General features: G+C 44.0%; 1 protein-coding gene across 1 annotated transcript; it reads right to left on the bottom strand.

Moving 5' to 3' along the window:
* Positions 1–2,018: 2,018 nt before the first annotated feature.
* On the bottom strand, positions 2,019–14,861 carry LOC139309325 (E3 ubiquitin-protein ligase TRIM11-like). The gene is made up of 7 exons (XM_070933381.1): positions 14,448–14,861; positions 13,525–13,620; positions 12,710–12,940; positions 10,336–10,358; positions 5,656–5,774; positions 4,417–4,449; positions 2,019–2,533 (listed from the first exon to the last, which is right to left on the bottom strand). Exons 1-7 carry the CDS (start codon positions 14,859–14,861, stop codon positions 2,019–2,021), a joined length of 1,431 nt encoding a protein of 476 aa, XP_070789482.1.
* Positions 14,862–15,325: the final 464 nt, after the last annotated feature.

The raw sequence follows: 15,325 nt of genomic DNA, 5'->3' as shown, positions 1-15,325 counted from the left end.
CAGTCACTTTTAATTGGAATACCCTGCAGAGAAAGAACTGCCTGGACTGCCCCCTTCCCAGCCATCCAATCAGGAAACGGATCAGGAAAAGCTCTAAAACTGGGCAAAAGTCAACATAAAGAGGCAGCCTGGATCACTCTGTGGAAGGGAGACAGAGAAGACTATCTTGTACATGTAGAATATGGAATATGTAGAATGTGGAACAGGATCATTTGCTGAATGGAGATTTTCACGTTTGACCAATGAAATGCCTCTTAAGGCAAAAGGTGGATAGAAAGAGGCATTAGGAGTCTCAGGCCAACTTAGGACAGGGGGACCCATGGGGAGAGGTGGGGGGATCTGGTGGGTGGAGAACATCTTATACACCTTTGTCCTTTGTTCAAGGGCTTTTTGGGAAGGCTTCTTTACTCACAAAAGGGTCTCTGAGGAGACATACAGAGTCCCAAGCCCCCATCTTTATCTTGCCTTTTTGTTGGTGGCACGTCATTTCTGGAATGCCCTCCCCAGAGTCCCTTAATTGGCACCCACAGTGGCCTCATTTTGGCACCAGGTGAAGACCTTTTGAAGGAAGGAAGGAAGAAGGAAGGAAGGAAGGAAGGAAGGAAGGAAGGAAGGAAGGAAGGAAGGAAGGAAGGAAGGAAGGAAGGAAGGAAGGAAGAAAAGGAACCATGAATATGACTGCAACTACAGTACTACTACTAAACAGGTTTAAGGCTGAGACCTAATTTAGAGAACATTAACATCTAAATCTCTTTTAAATATTCCCCAGAAGTGGGGAGATGCAAAGCAGAAACAACTCTAGAGGGAGTCAACAAAGACCTAAGGGAGGGAAGCCCCACCCCTTATTTACATATAGAGAAAAGGCGGAGCTGGCTGCCATCTTGAGTTTGTTGACATGCCTTGGGACACCCTGGCCGTAATCCCCATCCCTTTCGATAGTCTGTTGGGCTAGATCAGTGGCTCTCAATTTGACATATGTGAAGTCAAATAATAAGCATTTTACCATTTCTCATTTTTAATGTATATAGACATTAAAAAGTGCTTTATGAGAGTGTTTCACACTTATGACCATTGCAGCATCCTCATGATTACTTGATCAAAATTCAGTCGCTTGGCTATTGACTCATATTTATGACGGTTGCAGGGTCCCTGAGTCATGTGATAGATTCCCCTTGCCTTCTTTTCCAACCATCCAGGCGCCTTCCCCTGGTACAGTCCATTCCTTGTGGCTGCCACTCCACTCAGCTCCCTCACATGGTTGGGTGGGGGTCAGATGGCTATTCAGCCAGTTCTCCCTCTCTCTCCTCTCTCCCCCGCCCCCTCCTGCTTGCTGGTCTCTCCTGCCACTGCCTCTGCTCCTCCCGTGATTCCCCTGCCTGCCTCCCTTTCTCTCCATCTTTCTCCTTCCTCCTCCTCCTTTCTCTCCCTTTCCTCAACAAATAACTCAAGGTGGCAAACATATCCAATACATCTTCCTCCTCCTGTACCTGTGAGGCTATAAAGCTTATATCGAGTGTAATACTTGCTGAAGCTCTGCTAGGGTTCCTTGGATTATGACAATTATGTCTTAAAAGGAAACTGGAGGAAAAAAGGGGGAAGGAAAGAAAAAAAGAAGGGGATGATTATAGAATATATGGAGTTATGGACACCTACACAATCATTGATTGCAACTAACATGAAACAAACAAGCATGTTCCATAAATGGGATGAAGAGCTGGGACAGACATATAAAATCATGATTGACAGGCTTAGCTGTAAGGTATCTTTAATACTGATACACCTGAACACATGATGCTAAAGCCGATAAAGATCCTAGGACACTTCATTTTTTTTTTTATCCAGACAAATAGAAATGATGATCAGGTTATTCCTTTATAAGGACTGATTGACTGACCAGGGTGGCATAGAACAATAAAAAAAAGCTGAAGTAGCAAAAAGGTAAGCAAAAAGCTGCTTTAAAGGCTTTCGGAGATCCCTGCTTGGCAAATAGGGAGATTTGTCTATGGTTATCTCTTCTTTTAGGGGAGTGTCATGCAGACGCCTTCGTACAAACAGAAAAAGGGCAGAAGGGTCTCTCCAACCAAGGAAGCGTCTGAGAATGTATGGATCAGAGTTGCTGTGCTGGCATCAAAAAAGCTCACTTGTCCCTCTTCGCAGTTGAGAGAGATGCGGATCCTCGTGGGCTCCTCAGTCAGGACCAGTTCAGAGCGTTTTGATGGAGATATGGCTATGTATTTCCCTAGGCCTTTCCAAAACGCCCAGCGCCTGGTCTGCTTATCAACATTTGTTAAGTTCACTGGCTTATTGGCAACCCCTACACACCATATTCCTGTACCTCCTACAATAACTTCCCAGAAATGTCTCCCTGTTGAGAACTTCTGACAGCCAAGGACACAAGGAAGATATACAAATCTCATGGGGTCTGAGACAAGATATTTTTCTTCAACTGGCTTAACTCCTTTGACACTTTTTCGATCTTCAGAGACTTCAAGGCGGCCAAGATTGGCTGTGTCTGGATCCAGAGTTACATTCTCTGTAAGGGGGAAGAGAAGGAAGGAAAAAAACAAGAGCTTCAGCTGCAGGCCTGGTTTGTATCTTCACCCCCAAGAGTTTAACCCTCTTGTGTGAATGGAGTTCAGCTTCCAAACACCCCCCCAGGACTGGAAGACTCATTGTTCTTTTAAACAACCCCTAAGCATTGCCTGGTCAAGAGTCCTCCAACTTTGGCAACTGTAAGACTTGTAGACTTCAACTAACAGAATTCCAAAGGCTGATGGGGCTGCTATTGTCCAGGTCCCTCTGCTCCCTTTTCTCCAAGCACTCGGGCTCTCCCACTGTCTTAGTCCCATCCTCTGTTAACTGCCGGCCTCTTCAGCGCTCCTCTGGCCTTCTCGTTCCATTCACTTAGGTTACCTTCGCCATCTTCCAGTCCATCTGCCTCCCCTCCAGCTGCCACTAAGCTGCACACCTTCAGGATACGTTAACTACCAGTACAGCTTTTGGCTCCTCCCCTCAGCTCTTCGTCTCTTGGCTCCACTGGTCAATTCCCCTAGTCTCTAGTCTCCCATGTGGCCGCCACTCTGCTGATTACCGTCCAGCTTTGCCATCCTGGATGAGGAATTCTGGGAACTGAAGTCCACAAGTCTCACAATGCCCAAGTCCTTCAAATACTTCATAGCGCTCCACCTCTTCCAGAAGATCAGGCAGAGCCAGAGGCTGCCATGTTTCAATTCTGAACTGGGAAAAGTCAGAAGGATCCCCCACAGGTAACTTAGGACACATGATGGGATGGGAGGAGGCTCCGTCTTTTTCTCGACCAGCATCAGGGTATCACAGGGATGTACAAAAGGGGAGGATCTTATACAGGAAACCTCTGCTTTCCCCAGTCTGATGGCCCACAGAGTGGAGGCAACCCTGATGCTCCAACTTTGCTATTTGCTTTGACCCAAAGGACCTAATTTCTGCTCCCAAAGACCTGGTCTCTCACCAACTTATAGTCAGGCAGTAAAAACAAGAGGCTGTTATTAGCTTGGTAGGAATTCAAGATTCCTTTCACTCCCAGTCCATATTTTCCCATTTGTCCAGGTATTTCATTCTACACCAAGATTGGCTTCAGTTTTTTAGATTACCGTATTTTTCAGAGTATAAGACGCACCAGAGTATAAGACACAGCTTAATTTTTGGGGAGGAAAATAGGAAAAAAAAAATCTGCCTACCAGGTATTCATCTGGCTATCGTCCTCAGTCTGGTCAGCTTCAGCACATTAGTTTGCTGGTTTTTTATCCCCTGCTTGGGGATAAAAAACAGCTTCTAAGGCACAGCTGAGAGGAAGCAGCAATGAGAAAAGCAGGCAAAGCTTCACTCAGCTGGTACCTGGTTAGGGCTGGAAAAAGCTTCTAAAGAACAGCTGAGAGTCGGAGCAAAGCAGGGAGACCGCTTCACTCAGGGAGTTGAGGGAGCAGGCAAAGCTGGGAAGATTGCTTGCTAGTGCTTCATTAGTGCCTCGGTGGGGCTGAAAAAAGCTTCCAAAAAGCTACATATGGAGTATAAGTTGCACCCAAATTTTCAGCCTCTTTTAGGGGGGGGGAAAGGTTCGTCTTACATTCCAAAAAATATGGTATGTATAGAACGGAGCGGAGCAGGAGTAGAGGAGTAGAACAGAACAGAACAGCTTTATTTGGCCAAATGTGATCAGACACACAAGGAATTTTTCTCCACTGCATTAGCTAATATTGTACATATAAATGGCAAGTAATAGTTCATAAATCATATAATCATTAAAGTTTACTGGATCATCATAGTCTTATATAGTAATTAATTCTATATTTTTCTTTTTGATCTATTATGTTTCTCTTCATGTTACTGCATCAGAGCTTAAAATAGCAAGGAAATCCAATTCCTATAACTCATATTTACCTTCCTGTAGTTGAAGTCCACTTTCCAGAGTATCTGGGGAAGAAAAGGGAGGAATTCAGCATCTCATCCCTGGAATTGGAGCAACAGAAGGGCCTCCCTCAGATTCCCTGGTTTGCTTTCCTTGGCCTCAGATCAGGAAATAAGGAATAGGGAAAGCTACAAGCCAGAATGTCATTGGTGGCTATATATATATTCCATCAGGTATAAATATATTCTACTATATATGCACCTCAGTGGTGCAGCGGACTAAAGTGCTATTAAGTGCTAGCACTTAGTTGCCAGCTGCCTACAATTAGTGCAAGTTCAAATCTCACCAGGCTCAAGGTTGACTCAGCCTTCCATCCTTTGGAGGTAGGTAAATTGAGGACCCGGATTGTGGGGCCAATAAGCCAACTTTATATAGAACAACACTGCTTGGGGGGGGGAAGCCCTAATAAGCAGGTATAGACAAAAAGTATGCAGGCTATTGCTATAATGCATTGTAAGCCGCCCTGAGTCTACGGAGAAGGGCGGCATATAAATTGGACTAATAAATAATAAAAATAAATAAATAAATTCCATATACAGGTAGTCCTCAATTTACAACTATTTTTTTTAGTGACATTATAGCAGCACTGGCAAAAGAGCTTTATGCTCGGTTCTAACACTTATGACGGTTGCAGCCTCCCCAGTCCCGTGATCAAAATTTGGGCACTTGGGAACCAGCTTGTATTTACGATGGTTGCAGCATCCCATGATTCTGGGATTGTCCTCTTCAACCTTCCTGGGGAGCTTCTGACACGCAAAGTCAATACATGAATCCAGATTCATTTATCAACCACGATTCACTTAACTGCCGTCATTTTCTGAATAACCTGTATGTATTCCATTATACTTTGTGGAAACTTATTCTGCTTCCCCAGTGATCAGGGCATATGGATTTGGGCCAGGGGTGGGTTCCACTTACCTTCGCTACCGGTTCACAATGTGTGTGCGTGCGCAGAGTGTCTGTGATGATGTCCAGGTGGATGGGCGGAGCCTCCCGCCACCGCTACTACCAGTTCGCAAGATCCAGAGCGAACCGGTAGGAACCCACCACTGATTTGGGCTACGAAGACTACAGGAAGTCTCCATTTACAATTCTAACTGAGACACTGATCCTGAAATCGATTCCTCTTTGATCCATGTGACATTGACCCAGAATCTCTCTTGGATGCTCAAAATGTCATCCAGTGTAAAACCTTGGTGGCTGTTTTTTACCTCTAAATTTTTTCATGGCACTTTTCAGAAGCACAGCCATATCACTGTTATCCCGAATTGTCCCCTTTGGCTCTAGAAGTAAATCCACCGGATTCTCATATGTTTCCTTAGCCTGGTACCTGGCAAGACAAAATAACAGAATAACAGAGTTGGAAGGGACCTTGCAGGTCATCTAGTCCAGCATCCCCTCCAACCACCCAAACAGGAGACCCCCCTTTGTTTCTGATAGGTGGCAGTCCGGCCTCTTCTTGAAAACTTCCAGTGATGAAGCTCCCACTACTTCTGGAGGGAAGCTGTTTCATTGGTTGATTGTCCTCAGTCAGAAAATTTCTCCTCATTTCTAATTTGAATCTCTCCTTGATCAGTTTCCATCCATTATTCCTTGCCTGGCCTTCAGGTGCTTTGGAAAACAGATTGACCCCCTTCTCTCTCTGACAGACCCTCAGATATTGGAACACTCTCTCCAGAATGTGTGCATTGGGCTGTTCCATGCCTTGTATTTATGTGGTGCATGGTTGTGTATGGCTTTTAGTTGTTAAGTGGGGTGTTGATGGACAGCTATGAAGTCATTGATTGTCGTTTTCTTGTGTTGCCCTGTCCTCAGATCCTAAGTACCTGGTAAGATGGTGGTAAATCAGCACTCTTGTTGACTGACAAGGGCCCTGTTTCCCAGGCTTCACTCATTTCTCTGGCTAGCTATTCAAATATAGGCACCATGTGCGACTCAGTGGATCCTGATCCAGAACTGCACTCATCCACCTTCATCAACTTAAACAAGAGATCTAGTAGAGGCAACTGAGTTCCAGTTTTGGGCTCCCTACTCTTCAAAATTCTTGTGAATCTCTTGGCCAAAACAATGGATTTGTCAGAGTTTGCAGCAATCCAACCAGCACACAAGTAAATAATTCAGCAGGATTCATTTATAGAAGAAACTTCTTTATATACAATAATATAGAGCATGATGCATGTATACAATACCCATGCAGTAGAAGCCAGGACCAGAATAACCAGAACTCAGAAACACAGAAGCTATATTGCAAGGACAAAGTAACTCTTATATATATATACAGATCAGTCAAGCTAAGCCCCGCCCAGGCTCCGAGCCATCTCCAATGGCTCACAATAGATCCTGTTTGTTAGTCACCAAACAGTTCCCATTGGCTGTCTTGTTGTTATGGCTATTGCAGCTCATAATTTCTTATACACTGACAGGATTGTATCTGACCAAATGACTGATGACTAATATGGGTGAGGTAGATAAACAATTAGAAGATGGATATAACACTCAAACTGATATTCATAGATTAAACCAGTGGTTCCCAAAGGGGGCGGGATGAATTAGGGGGCGCTAAGAGGCAACGGGGGTTCACAACCCAAAGCTCAGATCATCAGACTAGCTGGCCAGTGCACATGTGTGCATCAGAAACTGAAAGTGTGTTTCCCGGGGCGCGCATGCCACTGGGCAGCTCCTCTTACCACCCGTGTGAGGCTGAACTCTTGGATGCTCTCTTATTGCTCTCCTTGCTTGCTATCGGTCGCTGCTTGCCCGAACCACTCGGCCCAGGCCCAGCTGCTCCACTCCTCGCCCACTTGACTGCCGTTGCCTTCCTAACTTTTGGTAAGTTGCAGGTGGGCTGCCGCGGATGGGGGGAGGGGCTGGGGGGCGGCATGCCTGGCTGGCTGCTGCCACCAGTGACGTGCTGCCCAGGAAGGAGGAGGGCTGTGGGGGTGGGGGGAGGCCTAAGGAGGACAGCAGGCCTGGCTGGCCGCCGCCAGTGCCATGCTGCCCAGGATCAAGGTAAGCTGCCACGCGGGGTGGGGGTGGGCAGGCCTGCCTGACTGGCTGGCTGCATACTAGCCATTCTGGGAAGGCCTCTGGTGACATCAGGGTTGGCAGCAAAGCTCCCGATTTCACTGAATGCCTCTTTCTTACTGTGGTAAGGGGATGGGCCACCTGCAGCACTTGCTTGAAGCTGGTTTGGGAAGAGAAAAAACGCAGCCGAATTAGGCGGGACACCCCCCCCCCCCACCCAGATCCCTCCAAAGTGTTCACCCTTCGGTAGCCTCCCCACTGAACTACGCGACCCAACAGTGATCACCCACCCAAACGGAGCCCGCTCTTCCGAGCGCCCGCTCTTTCTTGCAGCGAATGAGCTGGGGGTATGAAAAGCATTTCCCGCTTCTCTACCTGCCCACTGTTACTGGCTCTCCACCCCCCACAAGACCAACAAGACGCTGCTACCCGGGGCCACTGGCCGCTACCTGGGTGCAGAGCCGGTAACAGAATGCAGGTAGAAGAGAAGCAGAAAAGCTTTTCAGCAGGGAGGCTACAGAAGGGAGACCCATTTGGAGGGATCTTGGGGGGGGGAGTGTCTTGCCTAATTCGGCTGCGTTTTTCCCCTTTCCAAACAAGCTCCAAGCAAGCGCTGCAGGTGGCGGCGCAAGAACTTTTGAAATTTGCGCACCGCAGCCCGTCCCTGTACAACGGTAAGAAAGAGGCATTTGGAGAAATCGGGAGCTTTGCCGCAGACCCCGATATCACCAGAGGCCTTCCCGGGGTGGCTAGTATGTGGCCAGCCAGGCCTGCCACCCCCCTGCCGAGGATCCAGGTGGGCTGCTGTGGGGGGGGGGCTGTTGCTGCTGTCGTTGCCACTGCCGCTGTTCCACCAGGAAAGCCAGGGCCAGTATCAGTAAGAGTTGGAAGGGACCTTGGAGGTCATCTAGCAACCCCTTCTCACGCAGAAGGACTATACTAGGGATTTGAACCACGTTTTAATTCTAGACACCCCTGTCTCCTCAGGTGTTGGAGTGTGTGTGGGGGGTGCTTTTCAAGGAGCCACAAGTGGGGCTGAGAGCAGAGTCATTCTGACAGTGTCTTTTAAAATTGCTTGGAAGACCCATTTTTTCCCTAAAAATAATGGTTTGTATACGGTAGAATAAAACATATGCCTGGAAAAAGTACTTGCAAAACATGGACAGAAGGAAAAGAAAGGCAGGACTGGACTCATTATCAGTAGCTAGTAGTTCATGGTTAGCAGTGACTCCCACTGATTCTAAACTCATTTTAAGACTGGGATTGGTCACTACTGAAATTAAGTATTCAACACTGGTCTCAGAAATCTTTGAGAATCTGCAGAGGTGAAGACATTAGGTGACCATCAGTCATTACTTTAGTGATGAACTCAAAGAGATCAAGCATGACATTGCTTATTTATCAGAACTGTTTGCAAAGTTCAATGAAGGGAATTTGCAGTTGCAAGGAAATGAGGTCCATCTTATTAAGGCCAAATCTGTCATCTCTACGTTTATTTCAAAGTTAACTCTATTCAAGCGCAATATAGGCCATCGCGAGCTATACCAATTTCCGAGCTTGTCCGAGCTAGAAGAGAAAGGTGGGATACAAGATGATGATCTGCAAGTTTTTTTGTGACCATTTGGACATGTTACATAAAGATAAGTCTGAGCAATATCAGGATCTTCTTTTGATGGAAATTCCAGATTGGGTGATAAATCCATTTTCAGATACTGAGGAAGATGGGGTAGTGGAGGATCAACTAATAGAGTTGCAAAATGACATTGAGCTGAAGCCAAAGTTTAAGAAATCGTACCAAGAGTTTTGATTACAGAAGGAAATTTCTGATCGCTATCCTGCACTAGGGACAGTGGTTAAGAAGCTCCTTCTTTCATTTCCAACATCATATTTGGTGGAACGTGGTTTCAGTGTGGTCATCCAACTTCTCTCCAAGCAGAGAAATCGACTCCAGATTACTGAATGTGGTGATTTAAGACTCCTGCTAAGTGACTTAAAACCAGACATTGGGAAACTGGTGTCACTTCATCAAGCCCATCCATCACATTAAGAATTTACTGAACAGTGAAGTAGTTACTAAATTTTACTGAGTTGACTAAGTTAGTAGTTGCTAAGGTTTTTGATAAATGATTATCAGACTTTGAAAACCTGGTATCACTGGATCATGTTCAACAATTTTGTTGAATTAACAAAAGATTTTTAAATTGGATTTTGAATAAATGTGCAATTAATTGTTACAGTTTTGTATTTTACTGTTACTATCTTCCTTAGTGGGTCATACAAACCGCTATTCCGAACAATGCTATTTATACGGGGTGGGGGTGGGGGGCACTGAGGATGAGTTTGTAGCACCAAGGGGGCGGTGGACTGAAAAAGTTTGGGAACCACTGGACTAAACTAATGCAATGTAATTTAATAGAGACAAATTCAGTTACAAGTAAACTTACTTACAACCATTTTCCCACTTAACATCTGTCACAGTGCCCCTGTACTCACAATTCAGGTGCTTGGGAACCGGTGTGTATTTATGATAGTTGCATTACTTGGAACAGCTTACATACTACAATGATACTTTTAAAACCATTAAACATCTGTCTCTTCTTGGGAAGGACTCAATAAATGGATAAAAAGGCAAATTCAGTCTAAACCTCTGGCTGAGTGTGCAACCAACATAATAATTGATCATATCAAATATTGCTAATTATATTGTGTTGAGGTTGTCTGAGGAAATGTCTAAAAAGCCCTGAAATACAGTACACTGTCTTTACATTAAAATAATGCGAAATAAAGAAAGACCTTTCCAAAATAGGAAAACTGCTGGCGGAGCTGCTGATCTCTGAGTCTCTGAAGAAAAGGGTGGATTTACTTACTTCTTCAAGATGCTTCCAATGTCCTAAAAAATAAAGAGACAAAGCACTGAAAGGAGCCAATTCCTAGGCAGAAAATTAAATTCTTACAGTCACAAAATACATAAGTGAAACGTCTAGACAACCAGACACTAACAGACATATAAAATACTTCCATTTTTTAAAAAAAACCATTGCTCTTACCCCCCCCCCCCCTTTTAGAGTGGTATTGTTTTTACTTTCTTGTCTAAGAAAAATTAGACCTTGGTTGAATCCAACACAATTACAGAAGATATATATTTATATATACAACAAAATAGCAGAAAGAAAAGACTATTTGAAAAACAAAATAGTGCATCGATAGGATAAAAAAAATCCCCTGCATTTATGCTTCCAGAATGAAGGCACTTTGGAAAATCCAGGTGGTGATAATACTTTGGAGAAGGTGATCAGTGTTGGATTTATCCTTGGCCTGGAGATTTAAGGGGAGAGGGAGACCCTACAAAGAACACCCACCACCACATCCCCTAATAGGGGATAGGAACCCTAAGCAGGCATTCTTAAAATCGTGAAGAATATAGGGAAAGTGACCAGCACTTTGAATTCCTGCTTTTTCTGAATTACATTATGTATCCCTAATATTAGCCATTACAGGTAGTCCTTGACTAAACAGTTCATTTAGTGACCATTCAAAGTTACCACGGCACGGAAAAAAATTCTTTATGATCATTTTTCACACTTAAGGCTCTTGCAGAAAAAGAGGATACAGAATACTATAAAATTTGGTATAGTATGAGTGGTTGGAGGAAAGGAAAAATGAAGAAGAAAAATAAGGGGGAGATCAAGAAATGTCCAAAAATAATGGGGAAAATTGGTAAAATACAATTTAGTGATTGAAATGAAAAAGAGAAATATATTGTAAATGAAATGATGGGGACAGATAGTAATTTGGAATGAGATGAAGTAAAATTGGTGGAAATAGTAAATAATAAGGAAGGACCACTATGAAAAAGCTGTAAAAAGAGTCTTGTATATAAGTGTTGTATGTCTTGTGTTGTTTTACTGTGTTATAAATAAACTTTTTTTTTTTTAAAAAAAAAGACTCTTGCAGCACCCCCATGGACACATGATCAAAATTCAGCCACTTGGCAACCGATTCATATTTATGACGGTTGCAGCGTCCTGGGGTCATGTGATCACCATTAGTGACCTTCTGACAAGCAAAGTCAATGCGGAAGCCGGATTCATTTAACAAACGTGTTATTAACTTAACCACTGGAGAGATTCACTTAACAACAGCGGCAAGAAAGGTCGTAAAATGGGGCAAAATTCACTTAACAACTGTTTCCCTCAGCAACAGAAATTTCGAGTCCAAGTGTGCTCATATGTCAAGGACTACCTGTAGTCTTCATACCTTCCAGTTTCCTTTCCATAGAAAGAGTCAAAAAGTTTACTAAATGAAGAGTTGAAAAAAAGATTTTCAACTTGACCGAATGCAGCCAGAATCCTACATGCAGACATGGACATATATATCAATCCCTACAAGAGAAAAACGGATGGAAAAAGTGGAGCTAGAAAAAATGAAAAAATTGACTGCTTTAATTCGATATAACCTGTTGTTTCTGAACTGCTGCTTCTTGGAAGCTGCTTCTAAACTTTGTGCTCGAGATAGAAAAAGATGAATTCTTGATGCTTGGTTTTGCTTATTAGACTAATCTGTTTCTATAGACATGGCTAATACTTACTAAATATGCAAAATTAAAACGTTGAGGCTGTAATTTTATTTTGTATTTTACTGTGCAGAAAAAAAGTTGAGAGACTTTTTTTTCTTTTTCCTTTATCCTACACATCTTTCCCATTCTTTTCCTTCTCCATTTCCCTATTTTCTTTATTTCCATTGGTACTTTTCACTATTATAATTTTGATTAAATTTATGAAAGAAAAAAAAAAGGAAAGAGTCAAAAAGAGTATTCTATGGAGGGGCTAAAGAATGCAGAGAGGAGCAATGAAGATGGTAAGAGGCCAGGAAGCCAAACAATATAATGAATGGCTAAGGGAACTCGGTATGCTTAGCCTAAGGAAGAAAAGGCTTATGGGAGACACAACCGCCATCTTCCAACACTTGAAGGGCTCTCATAGGGAAAAGGGGTGGAAGCTCATCTGGAGTTGCAAGCTAAAATAAGGAAGAATTTCCTGACAGTGAGAAATATTTATCAGTGGAACAGCCTGCCTCCCTGAGTTTTGGGTGCTCCATCACTGGAGGATTCCAATAATAGTTTGGACAACCATTTTTGGGGGATGGTTATGACGTCTCCTGCCTTGAGTAGAAGATTGGACCAGAAGACCTCCAAGGACCCTTCCAGCACTAGGATTCTATGATCTCAACTTCCTGACTGACCTGTAAGAGTTTGCTGGCTGGCTGCTGAAGCTTCTCTTCTATCTCCTGGATGAGATGGTCAAGAGAGCCCAGTTCCTCCATGTGCTTGGCCAAACCCTTCTCCTTTCTTGCCATAATATCCTTCTCCCTCTCTTCCATTTTAGTCAATAGAAGCTTCTCCTGTCCTTCTAACCAGAGTTGTAGCTCTCTGAATTCAGCCACTACATTTTTTTTCACTTCTTTGATAAGGTCCTAGAACAAGAAAGACAAAAGACATTATTTTATTTTAATTGTTTTACTTAATTATTTTTACTTTTATTTTTATTGTTATAATAATTAAACAGATTCCTTGAAGAATCCAGAAATGAGGTGGGAGAATATCCGAAGGAGACAAAAAACCCATTTGATATTAAAAATCGTAGGGGGGAAAGGGTTTTTTTAAAAACCTTTTTTAAAGGTTCTAGTTTAATGACCTCTTGTGAAAATTTTCTTGGCAATCAGGGATTCCAAAACAGTAGACAGAAAAATGTTTGTGTTCACATTTTTTTCAGTAGGATGAAATATAGTTTGCATTAATTTATTAAACAAAACAAACCCATTGCATAAAACACAGCTCATGGGATAGGGGCACTTAACCCAACTGTGACTCATTCAGCCAATGGTGACATCTTAGTCCCCAGGTTAAGACCAAGTTCTGTGCCCTACACAGTCTTTAACTTTGAGTTAATTTCAGTCAGAACTTGTACTTACAAACAGGCTGCCTATTATTAAAGATGGCAGATGGGGTTCTCCTTCCTATTAGCTCAGAAGCTCCTCATCCTTGGATCAATACTTACAAGCATCTCCTGCACTGTTTGCTCTGTGTCTCTTTTGTATGTAGCTATTTTTTCTTTCTGCTCCTTCTGAGCCTTCAGGCAATCCTCCACCTTGATCTGAAGAGAAAATATAAGTTTTGAGTTTCTTTTCTGTAAAGAATGACATCAGAGGGAAGACCCAGTTAGAAGACACAGTATATTCAATCATCATAAGTACATGACAGTTGGGAAACATCCAAATTTTGATCATGTGACCATGGAATGCCTGCAATGATCATACGGGTAAAAAACATTATGTCACTTTTTTCATTGTCATCGTAACTTTGAACAGTCACTAAACAAACGGTTCTAAGTCGAGGACTACCTGCACGGGCATTAAAGTGAGCTGCCTGAGTCTTCTGGTTGCAGTCATCCAGAAGCATCACTGAGAAATGAAAGTTTGGGCTGATCCAGCAGGAGTGGTTTTCGGGGTCTGCACTCAAGATTTTGGAGGACTCCATGACAATTTCGCTCTAGAGCAAATGTGGAAAGGGAGCTGGCAAAGGGAGACTATTTCGCCCTACAGGTAATTTCCGTTGCTAAGCAAGACAGTGAAGTGAAGTTTTGTCTCATTTTACAACCTTTCTTCCGAATGTTCTTAAGTGAATCACTGCAGTTGTCAGGTTGGTCACACAGCTATTAAGCAAATCTGGCTTCTCCATTGACTTTGTTTATCAGAAGGTGGCAAAGAGTGATCACAAGAGCCCAGGACAACATAATATGACAGTTGACAAGCATCTGAATTTTGCTCAGTGACAACAGGAATGTCAACCTGTTTTTTATAAATTACAGGCAGGGAGATAAGGGGTGGGATAAAGCAGGAGGAAGCAAGTAAACAGTTCCAAAGACTGCGAGGGCTGGCACTTGATGCCCCTCCCCAGCGATTCCTCCTGGCTGACTCCTACCTGGTATTCCTGGAAAGCCTCCTCCGCAGGGATCACCGAGTGGCCCTCGTGCTCTTTGGATCGGTCGCAGACCACGCAGATGAGGGTCTGGTGGTCCTTACAGAAGAGCTTGAGGGGCTCCCGGTGTTTCGGGCAGAAGCTCCCTCCTTCCTCGCCCCAAGGACCTCCGCATCGCCCGGCCACTTCAGCCATCCGCGCCAGCTGCCTGTTGGGGAGGAGGCTGCGGGGCGCGAAGGTCTGTCTGCATTGGGGGCAGGAAGCCTTTGATTTCGATGTCCCCCGACTGCGGGTCAGGCAGCCCCGGCAGAAGTTGTGGCCGCACTTGGGGATGAGCACGGGGTCCTGGAAAAAGTCCAGGCAGATGGAGCAGGTGGCTTCTTCCAAGAAATCCTGCAAGGGCGCTTCGGCCGCCATCGCAGCTTCCTCCGCCAGGAAAGGAAAGAGAAAGTTAAATTTCGCGCCTTTCCCTGTGAATCAGGTGACCGCCTTTGGGCTCTGCTCAGACGGGAAACCGAGATGAATTGTTGATCTTGCAGGCATCTTCGCTGGCTTCTTAAAGAAGAAGGACAGTATTTTGAAAGGAACAAACTGGGGAGGAGGAAAAATTCAAGGGACGGAGCGCCGATCAGTTATTCTCAGCCCAACCAGCTCGTTAAAGGGAAAATTGTTTTAAAAACTGTGGAGAGAAGCAAACATCCCTGGGACGAACCCCGATCAATTACAATTGATCCTTTAAAGACAGTAAACAAGTTTAAAATATTGGGGAGAAGCCAAAATTCATGGGATCCCCTCCCCCCCCCCCGATCAATTATTGATCCAACATTCTGCTAATGGAGAGGTGGGGAATCATGGCCCCTTTATGACTGGAGGGTTTCAAA

The sequence above is a fragment of the Pituophis catenifer genome, unplaced genomic scaffold (assembly GCF_029215685.1).
Source record: "Pituophis catenifer annectens isolate HBS135680 unplaced genomic scaffold, rPitCat1.0.hap2 SCAF_2, whole genome shotgun sequence".
NCBI lineage: Eukaryota > Metazoa > Chordata > Lepidosauria > Squamata > Colubridae > Pituophis > Pituophis catenifer.
This window is presented reverse-complemented; position numbering and strand designations above follow the sequence as displayed.

Bases quoted from the DNA above. Each gene is read 5' to 3' on its own strand.
- LOC139309325 (XM_070933381.1), bottom strand. From the start codon at position 14,861: ATGGCGGCCGAAGCGCCCTTGCAGGATTTCTTGGAAGAAGCCACCTGC. The intron at 4,450-5,655 runs GTAAAAAACAGC...TTTCTTCCCCAG, and splicing joins TGCCATGAAAAAATTTAGAG to ATACTCTGGAAAGTGGACTT. The intron at 2,534-4,416 runs GTAAATATGAGT...TCCCCCTTACAG, and splicing joins TGGACTTCAACTACAGGAAG to AGAATGTAACTCTGGATCCA.